Source organism: Camellia sinensis, chromosome 13 (genome assembly GCF_055761805.1).
Source record: "Camellia sinensis isolate YWXY chromosome 13, ASM5576180v1, whole genome shotgun sequence".
In the NCBI taxonomy this organism is placed as follows: Eukaryota; Viridiplantae; Streptophyta; class Magnoliopsida; order Ericales; family Theaceae; genus Camellia; species Camellia sinensis.
Window position 1 is genome coordinate 74904104 of NC_138973.1, and position 17832 is coordinate 74921935.

Below are 17832 nucleotides of genomic sequence, written 5' to 3' on the forward strand. Positions count from 1 at the left end.
GGATGTAGGTTGTTTAGAATTTTTTTGGAAAAAAAAAAAAAAAAAAAACAGAAAATATTTTGCCACCAAATATTTTGGTAGCCAAATACATAGTTGGAATTATTTGGCTACTAATAATTTAGTAGCAAAAACATTTGGCGACTAAAACATTTGGTAGCAAAAAGTAATGAATAGTTGGTTAAAATTTTCATGTAGAACTTTTAGTGACTAAAAAATTAGTAGCCGAAATGTCACTATTGCTGACTAAGTATGGATTCGTAGCCAAATGTTAACTCTCGGTGACTAATTCTTTCGTAGCAAAAAGTAACACATTCGTCGACCAAATGAATGTTAGTAGCCAAAAGTCACATTCGGCGACTAATACTTTAGTGGCAGAAACATCCCTTTTCCCGACTAAACTAAGATTAGTAGCCAAATGTGTACACTTTCGACGACCAAATAAATTTTAGTCGCCAATACTATCGCCGACAGGGTAAAGGCGACGAGCTTAGCGACAAAAAATTTTGGTCGCTAAATGGTTTCGGCGACCAAATTTTGGACTTTTGGCGACCAATATTTTGGTAGCCAAAAGTGACATTTCTTGTAGTGTCATCTTCTCTCTTTATCTAAAAGCATCAGATCAGACATAGATAAAGTTTGTCTACTCTCCTTATCCATATAAATGCTAATCATCATTTCATGTGCCTAGGTTTTCTTCATCTTTCTCCTACTAATCAATCAATAATTCATTTGTGTTGTTTGCTATAAAAACTACACTGTAGAAGAAAAATAGTTACACTCAATATCTTTTATATTTGCATACATAACACACACACACGCACACATATATGTGTGTGTGTGTGGGTGTTGATTTTTTACCACACAACCAAACAAGGAACTTAGTTGGAGAGAACGCGGTATAATATATTAAGCCAACCACCTGCCAACAAGAAGATGAGAATACCACGGTGGTTCATACACTCGGGGGCATTCCGATGATCAAGTCAGTCAACTCATCTCTCAAAGATATCAAATAAGTACTCAATGCACAAGTCAAAGCATCACAAATAAAAGTATACCTTAAACCCACGTTGTGCCTCACTTTTATAATGATCAATGTCCAATTTTTCTAGAAGTCTTACTTCATGGGACTATCCTTTATAAGGATAACATCTATCACAACTCACACTACTTAGATTAGGATGAACTTCCTTAAAAGTCCAATCTCTATCCAAATAGGTAGTTTGATGTCATCTAGGACTCTTGTCCTCTGTCCAAATATCTCGGATTCAAATATGATTACATCATATCTCGGCGACTTGATCCATCCACGTGGCACCTAGGCTAACAACATTGGCCATATGGACAACCCAAAAAATGTCCCCACAAACTGCCCCTAGGTTCTATTACCTCGGCAACATGAGGTGATGGAACCTATATTGTCTAATCTTCTAACATTTAGCTAAACAACATGCTAAAGATACTCTTCCGACCGAGATTATGACTCGTCAGCGTCAGCAAACAAGGATTCAAGTGTCTTCTTTCATCCAAGATCAACATCTCAACCGAGATCGCACTACTAGCTGAGATCTTGACTCGCTAGTTCAAGAACATCAAGATTCGAAATCTGTCATCTCAAAACAAACTCAACTGTCATACTAACATCATGACGTGTCACCTCCTCATTGATCATATTGTCTCCAACTCAATCTCCTTGTTTGATGTTAGCCATCTATTCTTACTAAGTTCCCACAAACGGCGCCAAATTGGGAGTGCTGATTTTTTACCACACAATCAAATAGGAAACTTAGCTGGAGAATACACGGCATAATAGATTAAGCTAACCGCCTGCCAACAAGAAGATGAGAATACTGCGGTGGTTCATCCACCTAGGGGCATTTCGACGATCAAGTCAGTCAACTTATCTCTCAAAGATATCAAATAAGTACTCAATGCACAAATCAAAGCATCACAAATAAAAGCATACCTTAAACCCACGAGGTGCCTCACCTTTATAATAATCAATGTCCAACTTTCCTAAAAGTCTCACTTCATGGGACTATCCTTTATAAGGATAACATTTATCACAACTCACACTATTCAGATTAAGATGAATTTCCTCAATAGTCCAATCTCTATCCAAGAGTCCAATTTCCTCAAGAGTCATCTAGAACTCGTCTTCTGTCCAAATATCTCGGATTCAAATATGATCACATCATATCTAGGTGACTTCGTCCATCCACGTGGCACGTAGGTTAACAACATTGGCCATGTGGTCAACCCAAAAAATATGTCCCCACAATACATATGGGCAATTTTCATTATTTGCGCAGATTTTCACATGTCTTGCAAATTGTTACTTAACTTCGTTTCAGAATTCACGAGTTTGCATAGAGTTGTCATAAAGTTGCTTGAGCGTTCTTCGTCGCTGAGTTTAATGCACCACCTGCTTGCTTTGCTTGAAAAATAGTGATATAAGAAGGAAAATAGTAAAATCTGCTTTGTTTTTTGTTTGGCTGTTGTTTCCCATGCTTTTGTTTGTTCAATCTTTTTACTACACAAATTATGGAATGATAAATTTCCTAGCTAAGTTTGACAATCTGCAAGAATGTTCAGTCAAAATATCTAAAAAAACAAATTTGGGTTGTTATGAGTAAGAAAAGTAACTTGCCTAATGCACACATTTTAGTTAACTGCAAATTAAATGATGCAAAAAAAAAAAAAAAAATTCAAAATTCATTCTGTTAAAAAAATGACCCTCTTTCATTATTTATGAAAGAGCAAAATCAAAACGCAGATCATAAAATATTAAAATTTGAAAATCCAATGAAGAGAAAACTCATCTCTCTTGCATGTAAAGATTTAAGTTCCATCTTAACTGTTGTGTATTTGAATTGTTCGTTCATCTCTACCTGTAACATTTTGATCAACTTCTTGTGTAAAGATTTCGTGGCTCGAAAACGCAAACTTTTATGATTTTAATAATAATTTTTTTTAACAAGTGTATATGTTAAGAAAACTTTTTAAAGAAAATGTACATTATGCATAAAAATACATATAAATAAATAAAAAAATGTACAACTCGTGACAACATTGTATTAAAGCAGTAAAAATTACGAAACTTTATCTTTTTTTACAACTCATGACAACATTGTGATAACTAAGCTTTTAGTTTCTTCCAAATAAACATCCAGTAATCAAATTTTCATCGTAATTAGAATCTCTAATTTATAAAATTTTCATCTTAATTAAATTCATACAATAAAATATATTATTAATGAATATTAAAAATAGTAGAGGCAAAAGTTTTTTTTGAAGTCCAATAGAGTACATTTAAAAAGTAAGTGTGTTTGGTTTGAGTTTTTTTAATTAAGTTTTTTGATTTTCGTATTTTTTTGTTTTTAGTGAATGTTTTTAAAATTTTAAACATTTTTTTACTTTTTTAGATGCACTTTACTTAGATATTTCTAAAAAGTAAAAAATTTGTGAAAAAATATTTTTAAAAATTAATAAATACATAAAAATATAAAAAATGTATTGAATTTTCGCATTTTTTTTATATTTTTGATATTTAGTGAATTTTTAAAAGGTTTTTTTTAATTTTTTTTTACTTTTTAGGTATATATAAGTTAGGTATGTCTAAAAATTAAAAAAATTACTCAAAATATTAAAAAAATTTAGTAAAAACAAAAAAATACGAAAAATAAGAAAATAAAATTTTTTGAAAAGTATTTTTAAGAAATGATAACCAAACATGGTGATAATTTTAATTTGATTTTCACTTGTCAAAATCAATTCACGTGCATGGCACATGCACTATCACTAGCATTTTATAAATGAGCGAACTAGAAGACGGGGTTAGGCTAAAACATTTTATCTCAAGTGCAACTCGAATATTAAAGGGGAATTTACTGATAAGTTTCATGTACTAAGTTCAAAATCCAGTTAATCCCAAAATAAAATACTTGTACCAATTAGTCCAATACATTTTTAATTGTTACCAAAAAATCCTTTTTAATATATTTTTAATTGTTACCAAAAAATCTTTTTTTTTTTTTAATTTACAGACACTATTCACATTTTACTACCGTCGAACTTCCGTCAAACGGTCGCCGGAAACTCGTCGGAATGTTCAACATCGCCGGAGACTCGTCGAAATGTTTAAAACATGCTATGAAACATTAAAATTTTACAGTTCTAAAAAATGTTATAAAACTGTAAAATTTTACAGTTTTAAACCATGATTCATTCCAGCACCAAAAAAAAAAATTTGAAACTGCAAAATTTTACAGTTTTCACCGCCTGTAACTAAAACTCGAAAATTACTTGTTCAGAATTCGAAAATTTTCTCATTACAAATCTGTGTGATATCTGTACAAATCTGAGTCATTACAGATCTGTTTCAATGATATTATAGATCTATTTCATCATCAACAACAACAACCATAGATCAACAACTATCCCAAAAAAAATCTGTAAATAGAGAGAGAAAGAGAGAGAAATTGACAAAGATATATACACAAATCTGTTCAATCTAAGCACAGATCTGATGATGAGCGTCTTCTTGTTCTTGTTCTTCATCGTCTTCTTGTTCTTGTTCTTATTCTTCATCGCCTTCTTGTTTGACTTTAGGATTGAGATTAGGGTTAGAGGAGGAGGCGTAAAGAGGGAAGCAAAAAGCAGAGAGAGAGGGGAAAGGACTTTTGGGTGAACTCAAAAAGTTATGGAATTAAATGGTGTCCACATGTTCCACATGGGACCTATGAGTAATTTCCCCAATATTAACTAGGTACAAAATCTTAATTTAATCCAATCCTAATTTAATCCAATCCCATAAATAAATATTTTTTTCCAAATTCAAAAAATAACAAACTGGACTAGGGGTTGACTGAGCCATTAGGCCGATTGCCATCTCTTTTGAGGTACACGTTAGCAAAACCCATAAAACATAAACAGAGCATCACAATTCGGACCTGCCCCACCCGCCAATTGCCATTCCTTTGGAGTGGGTTGACCCGAAACAAGGCTTCCTGTACCGCACGTGTACAATTATGGTCCCTTCTCTCCACAGTAGAGAGCAAAACCATTTGACCCGACCCTAAACCTCTCGATCTGTGTCCTTTTCAATCTCGCGATCTCTCTCTCTCTCTCTCTCTCTCTCAGGTAACTCTTAATTGATTAGGGTTTTTCAGTTCCCTTATTACTCATCAATATACACGTATATATAATCATGCATATATATATATGAATCTCTCTATGCATACGTATTTGTTTGTATATGCAAATCCTAAATGTATTGTCTTTTGATCCTTTTTATTACCGTGGATTAAAATCCCCAACTTTTTTTTGATCAAATTGCTTAGTTTGGTCTCTTATTCTTCATTGTTTGAGGTTTTTTTAGCTCTGTTTTGATCCAATTCAAGTGGTCTCCAGTGCCTAGGAAGGATGGATTTGATGTCTGGGTACAAGGTATTTTTTATCATTAGTTTTCTATTCAGCTTCGTTTGTTGTTATGGATTGTATTACAATTAGCTTAACAAACATCTAAGGCCATTTTTGGGAACCTTTTAGCCAAAAAGTCAAAAAGTTATTAAATTAGCCAAAAAGCCAACAACCCATACCAAAAAGTTAAAAGATTCTCTTTTTCTCTACTTTTTGCACATCCAAAAAGTATCCCAAACATACTAATTTTTTTTAGCTCATATTTTAGCCAAATAACCAAAAGTTACTAAATTAGCCTGTTCCCAAACGAGGCCTTGATATTTATTGTGATGGGAAGTGCCATTTTTGACTAATCTTATGCTCACATGTGATTAAAATTCAGAATCGCGTACAAGGGGTTGTTGGGCTTGTATTTGGAAACGAGAATTCTGCTTCAAGTGAAGATAGGTAAAATGATTTATGTATGTTCATAGCTATTGTTGTAGTGGAGGGTTTTGTTTTTTTGAAAATGACATGAAATGGTTATGCAATGCACACCTTAATGCTTCATCTTTTTTAATTTTCACCAAATTTAAATTTGATGAGTTCTCAATTTAATGAAAAAAATGACTCCCTAGATTTGATGAACATTTGGTGAAGGGATCGGAGATGATTTTTGTGTACAAGAAAAGGTGAAGGATTGCAGATGCTCTTATAATGGATTGGCCATATTTCATATTGTCCGACACCATGTACTTAAAAAAATTGTTTTTTGTCATAGAATTTGTAAAAGGGAAAATCTTTCACTAACTCTGCTCTTTCAAAAATTGAGGGGATTGGAGTTATAACTTGCAACACCCTCTAGCAATACACTATGATTTTATTTAGTTATTAAATTCATTTTATCAAAAGAAAAAGAATGTTAGAAAGAATTTTGGGTTTTGGTTGTAGTATTTGTTGTTGGCTGTTGTTGGAGTCATTCTATCCCAACCTCAATTAGGGTCTGTTTGATTAAGAGTGAAAAATATGATGAAAAAGTGAAAGTAATAACAAGTGAAGTGAAAGAAAGGAAAGTGAAATAATTTTTTTATTTTTTATAGTATACATTTGGTTAAGATGAAATTTTTGAAAGAAAGTTATGATAGGTAGCAACTTACATGAGAACATAAAATTTCTTGTATGTTTTTTGCAAGAAATTGAAAGTGAAGTTACCATGTTGATATGGGTTGTACAACAAAATTAATTTTCTTCCATTTTTCACCATTCTCATGCAAAACAATCTCAAGAAAAATTTCATTTTATTCTCTCTCTTTCTTACAATTTCCACCACTTTCATCATAACTAAACTCTGCCTTAAAGACTCAAATGATGAATCAGTCAAACTCTTAAAGGGCATTCATTTATATTGCTGTCACTAATGATGTGCCTTCATCATTGACATGGATCATTTTATTATGTCCTGCTCCAAATTGTTGCAGACTATTATTTGGTTTTAACAAAGCCGTTGAACCGTTTGTCCATTTACTCAACACAATGTGCCGTTGTTTCTTTTCAATTTCTAATATTTTTCTTGCCAAAATTGGATTCACTGCTGTTGTTGATCTGCTTCATGGCTTGTTGCAACAGCTATGTTGAACGCTTGCTTGACCGTATAAGTAATGGTGTCCTGTCGGAGGACCGGAGGACTGCTATTGCTGAACTTCAATCTGTTGTAGCAGAAAGTCGTGCTGCCCAGCTAGATTTTGGGGCAATGGGTTAGTAATTCTCTTTTGTTGCATGTGGTGCCATATTTTTGGAGCATGTGCCAATGTAAAATAAAATCCATTCACTGCGGTTGCAGGCTTTCCAGTACTTTTAAGTGTCTTGAAGGAAGAGCGAGATGATGTTGAAATGGTTTGAAAGCTTCCCCCATCGGTCAATTGATTTTAATTTCCCTTGTTATATTTTGGTTTACTTAATTTGAGAAATACAATTTTCTACGTCCTATTCAAATGATGGTCTAACTAGTAACATTATCGAAATTGATAAATAAGTTATAAAGAAAACCAACTATTGAGAATGGAAATATTATATGTAGTAATAGTAATGGAACACTAAATTTGGCATTTCTTTCTTTCCATACATATATATATATATATATTAGAAAGTCAAGGTTTCACATGAAGACTAAAAGCTTAAAGATAGAGTTTATACCTATTTTTTAGCACATTTTGTTTAAAAAATAGCTGTCTAGTTTTATATCAGATGGTGTTGCTGATGGAAACTGATTTAGTCTTTTCCATTTTTCTACTTTTGTGTACTCACATAGTGCCTGCCTCCTTTTATTGCTTGAAGGTTCGTGGTGCTCTAGAAACTCTTGTGAGTGCATTGACTCCAATTGATCATGCTAAAGGGTCAAAGAATGAGGTTCAACCAGCTTTAATGAACACTGATTTGCTTTCTAGAGAAGCAGAGAGCATTTCTCTTCTTCTAAGTCTGTTGGTGAGAGTTCCAAAGCTAGATTGGGAATACCTTGGAAAATTTATGTATTGAATTTGCTTTGATTATGCATAGTGTCGTACAATTTGTTGATTTCGTACCTTGGCAGTCGGAGGAGGATTTCTACATTCGTTATTACACACTTCAACTATTGACAGCTCTACTTACGAACTCTCCAAATAGGTATTCTCTTTCTGGTCACCCACTTTATGTTATATTTTATTTGTGGATTTTACTGGATTATGGTGGAGAAAAATATATTTTTTGAGTTCCTTTTCAGGTTACAAGAAGCCATTCTGACTATTCCTCGTGGAATAACTCGGCTTATGGACATGCTTATGGATCGTGAGGTAGGAAAGTTATCCTATGAGTGGTTGACTGTCTATTTTTTTTTAATCTTGATAAAGACCTCCTTAATTAGAAACTAGATAGACATGATGACATAATAAATAGAAGCTTTAATGAGCCTTGTGAATTTATTTTAGTTCCCTAATACCAAGTTCTCTTGTATACATGAGAGCTTTGTAACTGGAATTTTTTTGGGGGAATTTGGCTTCATGTAATTTCGGGGAAGGAAGAAATGTGAAATTTGTTTGGCTATAATTCGTTTCACTACTTGTACCAATGCTTCAACTAAAGGTTGTAGTTGCCACAAAAAAATAATGGTAGCTGGACCTAGCGTAATGGTTGTGGCAACGAGAGCCTTGATTTTTTATATTTTATTTTTACTTTACACAACTTCAGGAAAGCTTACTGAGACATGTTTTTATTTCCGAATCACATTTATTGGAGTTTAAAATAGTTTTTGGTGGGTTTTGTTTACTTTTTAACATGATCCTATTTATGGACTATTTTTGTATTATTCTTAAGCCTCTATGAAGCATGTTTAATAGTCATAAATTATAATTCATTAACATAAATCCCTGATGTAAGTAAGAGAAGTGGTATTCCAACCTTTGTTCAACAAATTTAACCTAAATCAAACAAGATTTAAGTCAATAATAACAAATATTCAAGAAATCAACCTCAAAACAACAATAAAAATTAAAAATAGAATGAGGTTCATCTAAACCTTGTTTGCAAGTCAAATCTTGTAAATCTTGAAGATGGGAGACTCAAATGATGTAAATGTAAGATTTTCTGCGAAGTCCGTTTTTTCTGTGAAATTTCAGTAGTGAAAAACTTAAAACATGGGGAAAACAGCCTTTTTGTAGTAAGATCTGCTGAAAAGTTCCATTACCATTATGTATTCGCCCGTTATGGTCCAAATTACCATTGTTAAGCTTACAATTTTCATTCACATGGCTCAAAATCGACCATATCAGGTGGTGGTAACCACCAATACCACTACATGCAGTGGTGACTGGCTTCTTCAATACTGGTTTTTTCTATTCTGATATTGCTGGATCCTGAAAAATCTATGGCTTACAGGTTATACGAAATGAGGCCTTGTTACTTCTCACTTACTTGACTCGTGAAGCTGAGGTGAATTATTTGCCTCTCATGGTCATTCTATTCTTTCATTCTAATGTAGTAACTCATGATCTTGTATCCCTTATAACTGATTGAAAATGCTTTGCAATTGCAGGAAATTCAAAAGATTGTGGTCTTTGAAGGTGCTTTTGAGAAGATTTTTAGTATTGTTAAAGAGGAAGGGGGTTCGGAAGGTGGTGTTGTTGTGCAGGTGATTTACTGACTTGAATTATTCATCCATATGTTGTGTTCTGTCATCTGTTGTAGCTTTTTTTGCTGATAAGCCATTTGTTACTTTGTGGCCTTATACTAGATGCAATTTTGCTATTTATGTCTCTCTTGCATAATGCACATTTTAATGCCCCATAGTTCATTTTATTTTAGAGCAATCTAGTTCTGCAAGTGAAGGTGCTTGGTGTTTAAGATGTTTTTATAAGCTTGGGTGGCTCTATATCATGGATTAATAGAACTGTATAAGTTAAACCCTAGTCATACATATTCACAATAAACTGGATGATGTTGCTTCTGTAGGTAGTGACCAATTGCACTTGTCAGAATATCCAATGTACAGTTATGCTTAGAACTTAAATTAGACATGCAGAACATATGAATTAATTTGCAGATTTTATGTTGGATGTTATAGTTTTTGAAGTTTCTCAAGTTGCTTGAGTTTGGGGAGTGAATGTTTGACTTACATTTTAGATTGAAACCCTAATGCTACATGCCTTAAGGAAAAATTTTACTCAAGTTTCTTGCTTCCCTTGGCAGGGGGTACTCGGGGTTTTCTATTTTTTTATGTTTTGGGGTGGAGGAAAAGTTCCCTGTCTCACCTTTGTTCCAAAGGCAAGTTGAGTATTCACTTCTGTGGAAGAACTAGTAGGAGGAATATAATCTTTTATCCCCTTCCCTCCCCCTATATATATATATACTCTTTTAATGTCTGGTGAAGATGAAAGGGGGAGAAGTTAAGATCCTTCGTCTTACTAAAATGATGCTTGGATTTTTTTGAACCAAGTATTGGGGGATACCTGTAACAACTCTGGCAACAAGCCCCCAATGAATAATTCAACCAGTTCTCTTATTTTACCTGCTCTCTCAAAAATTACTTGTTACCTTATTGACTATCTTTGAGGAGCTGACTGGAAGTTTGGCATACGTATATACTGAAATTCTATCATCGCTACTATTTTCTCTCTTATTTATTTATATTTTTAGTTATTTTAGTTATTTATTTATTTTAGTTGATCTGCACCCTTGGAATATGTCCATAATCTGATGTAAAATATTTAATCTTCTCATTTGATTTACCGTAATTTGTTTGGAGCCTTATGTACTTAGGAGATTGTATACGACATCAATTTGAAGAACATGTATTTAAATGTGTTGGAGTCACTAACAAATAACTAGATTTGGGTATTTTTTCTCTTCCATTTTTCAGAATTCCTATTATAACTTTTATTTCCTAAATTTTCTCATTGACCCAATGCTTTTAATCATTAACTTGGTTTTTGTTGGGTGGCTTGTTGACCTGACGAATCCTCATGTATGAAACATCTGATCTTGTTTCCCTAAGAATCTGCTAGAGTCATTTAATTCTGCTTGTGTTGTCGTTTATTCATATTTAGGAGCATTAGATGTGGAATGTGAGAAAATTATCAAGGCATCAGCTTTTGCCAAAATAGTCAGTAGCTCGAAAGGGTGTACAGGACAACTGATTGAAGCATTGTTTGCATCGGAAAAAGCCTCTTTCACTCTGAAACTTTCATCAATTATGAATATCATTGTTAATTTTGCTGACATGTGTGTCACTGGTGCAGGACTGTCTTGAATTGCTGAACAATCTCATTCATGACAATGTGTCTAATCAGGTTTGAAGACCATATGTTATTACTATTCTTTTTTCACACATTCATTTGTTCCCCACTGCTAACCATGGTGTGCACATTGCGCAGGTATTGCTAAGGGAGACAATGGGCTTTGACCCTTTGTTATCAATTTTGAAGCTCAGAGGAAATTCCTATAGTTTCACCCAACAGAAGGTTAGACACTCAGATGTTTACAACTTTGTGCACTTCCTATAGTTTTAACTGTCATATATGTGTGTAGACGGACATATATAGTTATATGCACGTAGACGTACATACATAGTTATATGTGCTATAACAGAAGCCTTACTGGCCGTTTTCTGTCATATCCAATATGTTGCCAGTAGACAATAAATCTACTCAGTGCTTTAGAGACCATCAGTTTGCTAATAAGGGGAGGTCCAGAAGCTGATCCTGGAAAAGACACCAACAGGCTGACCAATAAAACAGTCTTGGTTCAGGTTTGTTTCAAATTTGTTATATGCTCTAATGAATACCTGAAAAATTCTTTATAATTTAGTAAAGACTTTTCTCATTGGTATATTTTCTTGCTTGTAGAGAAAAATTTTGGACCATCTTTTAATGTTAGGAGTAGAAAGCCAATGGGCTCCTGTTCCTGTGCGTTGTACGGTAAGATGATCTTCTCTCTGTGTCTGTGCATGTGTGTGTGTGTGTGTGTGTGTGTGGTCTTTTTGTCCGCATTAAAGAATGCACTGTTTCTGTCTTTTTTTGTGTGACTGTGTTAAAGAATGCACTTAAATGAGATAGTGCAAGCAAACATTAGTTTGGAAGCTATGTTACTCATAGTTTATCTAACATGCTCTCTATTGGTGATGCAGATCAAGTAACCTGAATTGTGTAACTCTTTTCAAAGAATTTTAAATCTGGTCCCAGTTGGCCGGAGCTTATGACTCCCATATGGGAAGTCATGGGTTTGAACTTCAAGGGATGAACCAATGGTTAAATCCTCAATTCCTCACTCCCCCTTGAGGCTGCCCCTAGGGCTTTGGCCCAGTAATTACCTGGCAAATGTGGGATGTGGATTACATGTGCCCAGGGGATTAGTTGGGGCGAAGCCTTGGACATCTTTGGTGCCAAAAAAAGAAGAAAGATTGTTAAATATGGCAATAATTACTTATTTCTTTATTCGGCAATATTGTTTAATAGAAAGTGTATGATACAATTAATTGACAAGTAGTAAATACAGAGTTTCTTCCGAGGACGATACTTCACTGAATTTTTTTAATTTATTTTTGATTGGGGATATAGACTGTAAGTCATTCCATTATTGCAACTATGACATTCCACAAAGTAAAGGGTGTATTTATCACATACCCTTCCTGTGTGAAAATGAGGGGGATTCATAGGAATCTTCTTTTGATAATTAGAAGGAACGAAAAAATGTCGGGCTTGTTTGGTTTGTATCTCAAGATACAATTTTTGAGAAAAAGTTTTAAAATTTTGTTTGGTTCAAATTTTTTGAAAAAAAATTCCAAGATCACTCTCTCTCTGACACATCAATCAATCACTTTTTATCTCTTCCCTCTCTTTCTCAATCACTTTTTCTCTCACACACATCTACTCAACTACAACAAAATATCAAATCATCCCAAACTCCCAAACTATTTTCAAAATATACAACCAAACAAACCAAAAAAATTTCTAAACTCTCTCCCCAAATTTGTTTTTGAAAATTTATCTCAAAACACAAACCAAACACACCCGTCAAGTCTTTTCTTATGGTGAACTTTCAGGCACATCTAGCCTGATGCGTATACTATTCAATATAAGTATATATCTTTGAACTTCTCGTTCCATCCAAATAAGGAAAGGGAGAGAGATAGAGAAGGAGAGAGTTCACTTTTAAGTGTTGCTTGAATTGGATCAACTTTTTTTTTTATTTTTACTCCTTGGACCATACCAAATGGTTTTTCCTGTTCCTTAGTATATGGCATATGTAAGGCTCATTAGTAAAGGAGTTAATTGTTTTACTGACTTTCATGAAATTTTCTGCCAGATTAAAGATTGATCAATGAGCTTTATGTTAAATTATTGCAAGAAATATAAGGAACAGTCAGTGGCAACCATTTGCTTATACACCAACACAAAGAAACTTCTTCGTGCACAAAAGTTGCCTAGCACTATAAGAAAATTTCAGGACTTCTAACATGTATGAGAGGTTTTTTTTACTTATGTCAGGCACTTAGATGCATTGGCAACCTGATTGTCAGTCATCCAAAGAATCTTGATGCCCTTGCAAGTAAAGTTCTTGGAGAGGAGCCGCAAGTAGAGCCTGCATTAAATTCTGTCCTCCGAATCATCTTGCGGACTTCTAGCATGCAGGAGTTTGTAGCAGCGGACTATGTTTTTAGGTGCTTTTGTGAGGTTGGTATGATTCCTCTGATGAGATATTCTTCATTTCTTTCTTATTTTTTTTATATTTTCTTTGAATTGTGTTTATATGGTTGATGATCCACCTTATTTAAAGCAGAAAAACCCTGATGGTCAAACAATGTTAGCATCTACATTAATCCCTCAACCGCTGCCAATGACTCATGCTCCACTTGAGGAGGATGTGAACATGTCATTTGGAAGGTCTGTTTGTCCCTGTATGCACTCCATACTAGATTTTTTTTTTTTTTTTAAATTATTATTATTATTATTGTTATTAGCTTGGACTTGCTGCTTCTGATGATTAAATCTTTCGAAAATTTGTTTGTTGCAGCATGCTATTACGTGGTCTTACTTTGAGTGAAAACGATGGTGATCTCGAGGTAACATAGTACTTAATGGTGTCTAAATCCTTTTGTCATTAAAGATGATGAACATCATGACTTTATTTCTTTGTTGAAGATCAGGATACCATCCTGCACAACTTGATGGTGTCCTGAGTCCCAAATGCTCTCTTGTGCATTCTGTGCTCAGTTATTTACATGAGTTGGCTACGAGTCAATTTGGAGCATTTGACCCTCATCTAGTGCTCTTGTGCATTTGGAAGGAGACAAATAGGGAATTTTTTAAAATCTTGAACCCTCTATTGTTAAGATGCACTTCTCTTTGCACAGGGAACTTTTCCTGGAACTTCTATTGCCACACACAACTTTCACTAAGGCCACACACCATTTTTTGTTTGGAAATGAAAGTCAATGGTTGGGAAGTTGGTCACCACACACAATAAGTTTTTCTTGTTGCTTGGTGCTTATCTATGAGAATAATCCAGCTAATATTTGAAACGCAGACTTGTTGCAGAGCTGCTAGTGTTCTGTCTCATGTACTGAAGGACAATATCCAGTGCAAGGAGAGGGTATGCTGTCTCATCTTGTTGTTTTTGGTTTCTTACTTCTAGTTATTTTTATGGTCAGATAATGTCTGGAAAAGAACTACTTCAGAAATAAGTTCATCATGATTCTATCGTCTTGTAGGGTTTACATACCCCCCTTCTTCTCTTTCTTATTGGAATGTTGAATTTACTGTAGGTTTTACGAATTGAACTAGAGCCACCTACACCATCTTTAGGAGCCCCAGAGCCGTTGTTGTACCGTATGGTGAAATACTTGGCTCTTGCTTCTTCTATGAAAAGTAAAGATGGGAAATCAAATGCATCAGGGAATACGTATGTTCAACCAATTATATTGAAACTGCTAGTCATTTGGCTTTCAGACTGCCCAAGTGCAGTGCATTGCTTCCTAGATTCACGTCCTCATCTTACATATCTGCTGGAGTTGATATCAAATTCAACCACAACGGTGTGCATAAGGGGGCTGGCATCGGTACTTTTGGGAGAATGTGTTATCTATAATAAATCAAGTGACACTGGAAAGGATGCTTTTACGATAGTTGATGCCGTAACTCAGAAAATCGGGCTCGCGTCATATCTTTTAAAGTTTGAAGAGATGCAGAAAAGTGTTGTTTTTTCTTCTGCGAAACCAGCTCAGTCCCGTACACCGTTGACAAGATCCACTGCTGCTAGTATGGCAGAGATTGAAGACGTTGATGAGAATGAGGCTAGTGACCAGAAGAATGAGGATCATCCGATGCTTGCATCCATGTTTGATGCTCGGTTTGTTGACTTCATTAGAAATCTAGAGGCAAATATAAGAGAAAGCATTGTAGATGTCTATAGCAAACCAAAGAGCAAGGTGGCTGTAGTGCCAGCAGAATTGGAACAGCAGGGTGGGGAAAGTGATGGGGACTATGTCAAACGGCTGAAATTATTTGTGGAGAAGCAGTGCTCTGAGATACAGGTATGGTTGCATGGAAAAGTTTCTTTTTTCTGGATTTTATATATTATCTTTATTCATAATAAATGCAAACTTTTGACAGACCAAACAAGAGGCTGGCTTTGTGTAATTTGTTTAATGCTTTAGTGTCGAGACTCCAGAGGGTTTTTGACAAGTTATCTTTGTCTTCTGCTGTTTGTGTGGGGTTTGGATGGACCCGGAAAAAGCCTTTGAGGGACCCAAATCAGCAAGACTTACCTTGTATGAAGAGTGCCACACTTATCTTCCCCAAAGTAGTTTATCTGTTAGCTGGATAGTTATGTCTTTAGATTAATTTCTCAAGCTGATTTTTTATGATATTGGGAAGCTGCCCTTGTTGGATTTCATATTCTCATTATGTTATTGAATCTTTTTCTGTGTTCTCTACCATCATACTTGCATGCAATTGAGAGTGAGACATGTGTACGATTTCCATTTTTACAATCCTTGCAATAGATAGATCTCTGCATACCATATTTAATTTTCTTGTGTGTTAAATTATGTTGTCTCCCTGGGAGGGGACAACTTCATGTTCTGTGGGCCACTTTTTTCTTGCAAGTGATTCATGTTTTGGTCTCCTTCACATTGTTTCTTTTCAAAGATTGTGATGATGTTTAAAAAAATTGTTGTATTCAACTGTGATTTAGCATGAATTAGCGAGTTAGACAACAGTTGTAGCAACGAGGTTTGGAATACATGTAATCTGGTGTATTACCCATTTCCGTTCTGTTTTCTTTTTATGTATTAATTTATATATATTTTTTCTTTTTTCAAAGGACCTTCTTAGTCGTAATGCAACTTTGGCTGAAGACTTGGTCAAGATGGGTGGGGGTGGTCCATCTCCACCTGATCACAGAGCTAGTGGAGGCTCAGAAAGAGTCCAGGTGGAGACACTCCGTAGAGATCTTCAAGAGTCCTCCCAACGGCTGGAGATGCTTAAGACAGAGAAAGCCAAGATTGAATCTGAGGCTTCAATGTACCGCAATTTGGCTGAGAAGATGGAAGCTGATCTCAAGTGCTTGTCTGACGCTTACAATAGTCTTGAACAGGCAAACTACAATATGGAAAAGGAAATTAAGGCTTTAAAAAGCGGGGGAGCCACACCCCTTCCAGATGTTGAGGCAATAAAGGCCGAGGCAAGAGAAGAAGCCCAGAAGGACAGTGAAGCAGAATTGAACGATTTGCTTGTCTGCCTTGGGCAAGAGCAGAGTAAGGTAGAGAAGCTGAGCGCAAGGTTGCTGGAGTTAGGGGTAGATGTCGACACGTTACTTGAAGGCATTGGAGATGATATAGGTCTGGCTGATGATGGTGAAGAGGAAGAAGATTGATAGTCGCTTCTAGTAGCCTTGTGTTGTCATTGTGTTCTGTTCTTTCCAACACTTCCCAAATATGGCTGACCGTGCTGATGCTTTGTATAATCTTTAGTGATTTGTACAGTCTGTCACTGTTATTTATGATGTTGATAAGTTTAATTAAAATTCACAAAAGATGCTGTTGCTACAGGTTATTTTATTTTATTTTTTATTTTTTTCATGTACTTGTGTTAAGAGAACAGCCCACAAGATGGAAGATATGCTTGAACAAAAACTAGATTTTACTTGGATCTCTGTCACGGTTTAACTAGTTGATGATTTTTTTTTTTTTTTTGAGAACAAGCTGATGATTTGTTTGGTGTTAGGCAATCATATGCCTTTCTGTGTTTTCTCAAGTGGTTGGGTTAGGTGATTATCCTAGTAATCACATTATTGTGGTGGAACCAAGAAAAAAAGATATATGTTTGTGGTAATTTATTCTCTATCGTTGTATTTGGTTAAAGGATTTGGAGAGGAGTTTGAAAAAAGAAAAGGAAAAAGTATGTGAAATTACGTGAAATGTAGGTATATTTTATTTATATTTTATCTGACTTTTTTTTTTTTTTCTTTTCAAATTCATTCTCAAATCTTCCAATTAAACACAACGTATAGGTACAGGAAAATACCAACATGAAAATGTAGTGTCCTAGCAAAAGAATGAATTGTTTGGCCCATCTGAATAAAGTTTTTGCACTTTGTATGCAATTGAATTGAATTTTAGTTAGAAGATTATGGCAATCATATTTGTAGAAAGTTGTCCTCCTTTTCGCTTGGGTTTGTCTCTTACAAATGACAATTTTTATTTTTGTTTTTATTGTCCACAATACACTCTTAGATTTATAATTATGTTTTCGAAATTTTTGTATTTTAAAATTTTCCATTACATTGTGCAACTGAAAATAAGATTTTCACTATATCAGTATTTCGACCAAAGTAACCCTGGCTTTCAATCCCTTGTTTTGCTTGTATTAGTATTTAAGGTAAATAGAGAGGAACATATTCATG

The 17832-nt window shown here is 34.6% G+C and overlaps 1 protein-coding gene across 3 annotated transcripts; it reads left to right on the top strand.

The window, feature by feature from the left end:
• Positions 1-4929: 4929 nt before the first annotated feature.
• Positions 4930-17082, top strand: LOC114281801 (golgin candidate 6). 3 transcript variants are annotated; one of them, XM_028224381.2, is made up of 20 exons: positions 4930-5142; positions 5381-5448; positions 5804-5868; positions 7027-7154; positions 7241-7293; positions 7735-7881; positions 7988-8061; positions 8159-8228; positions 9310-9363; positions 9467-9562; positions 11169-11219; positions 11304-11390; positions 11564-11677; positions 11775-11846; positions 13416-13601; positions 13708-13811; positions 13942-13990; positions 14455-14520; positions 14693-15460; positions 16252-17082. In XM_028224381.2, exons 2-20 carry the CDS (start codon positions 5425-5427, stop codon positions 16801-16803), a joined length of 2760 nt encoding a protein of 919 aa, XP_028080182.2. In that variant the 5' UTR covers positions 4930-5142; positions 5381-5424; the 3' UTR covers positions 16804-17082. The 3 variants fall into 3 exon arrangements, with proteins under 3 accessions (XP_028080182.2, XP_028080181.2, XP_082758667.1); XM_028224380.2 differs by having other exon boundaries at positions 5136-5272; XM_082902541.1 differs by lacking the exon at positions 4930-5142 and having other exon boundaries at positions 5293-5448.
• The last annotated feature ends 750 nt before the right edge of the window (positions 17083-17832 follow it).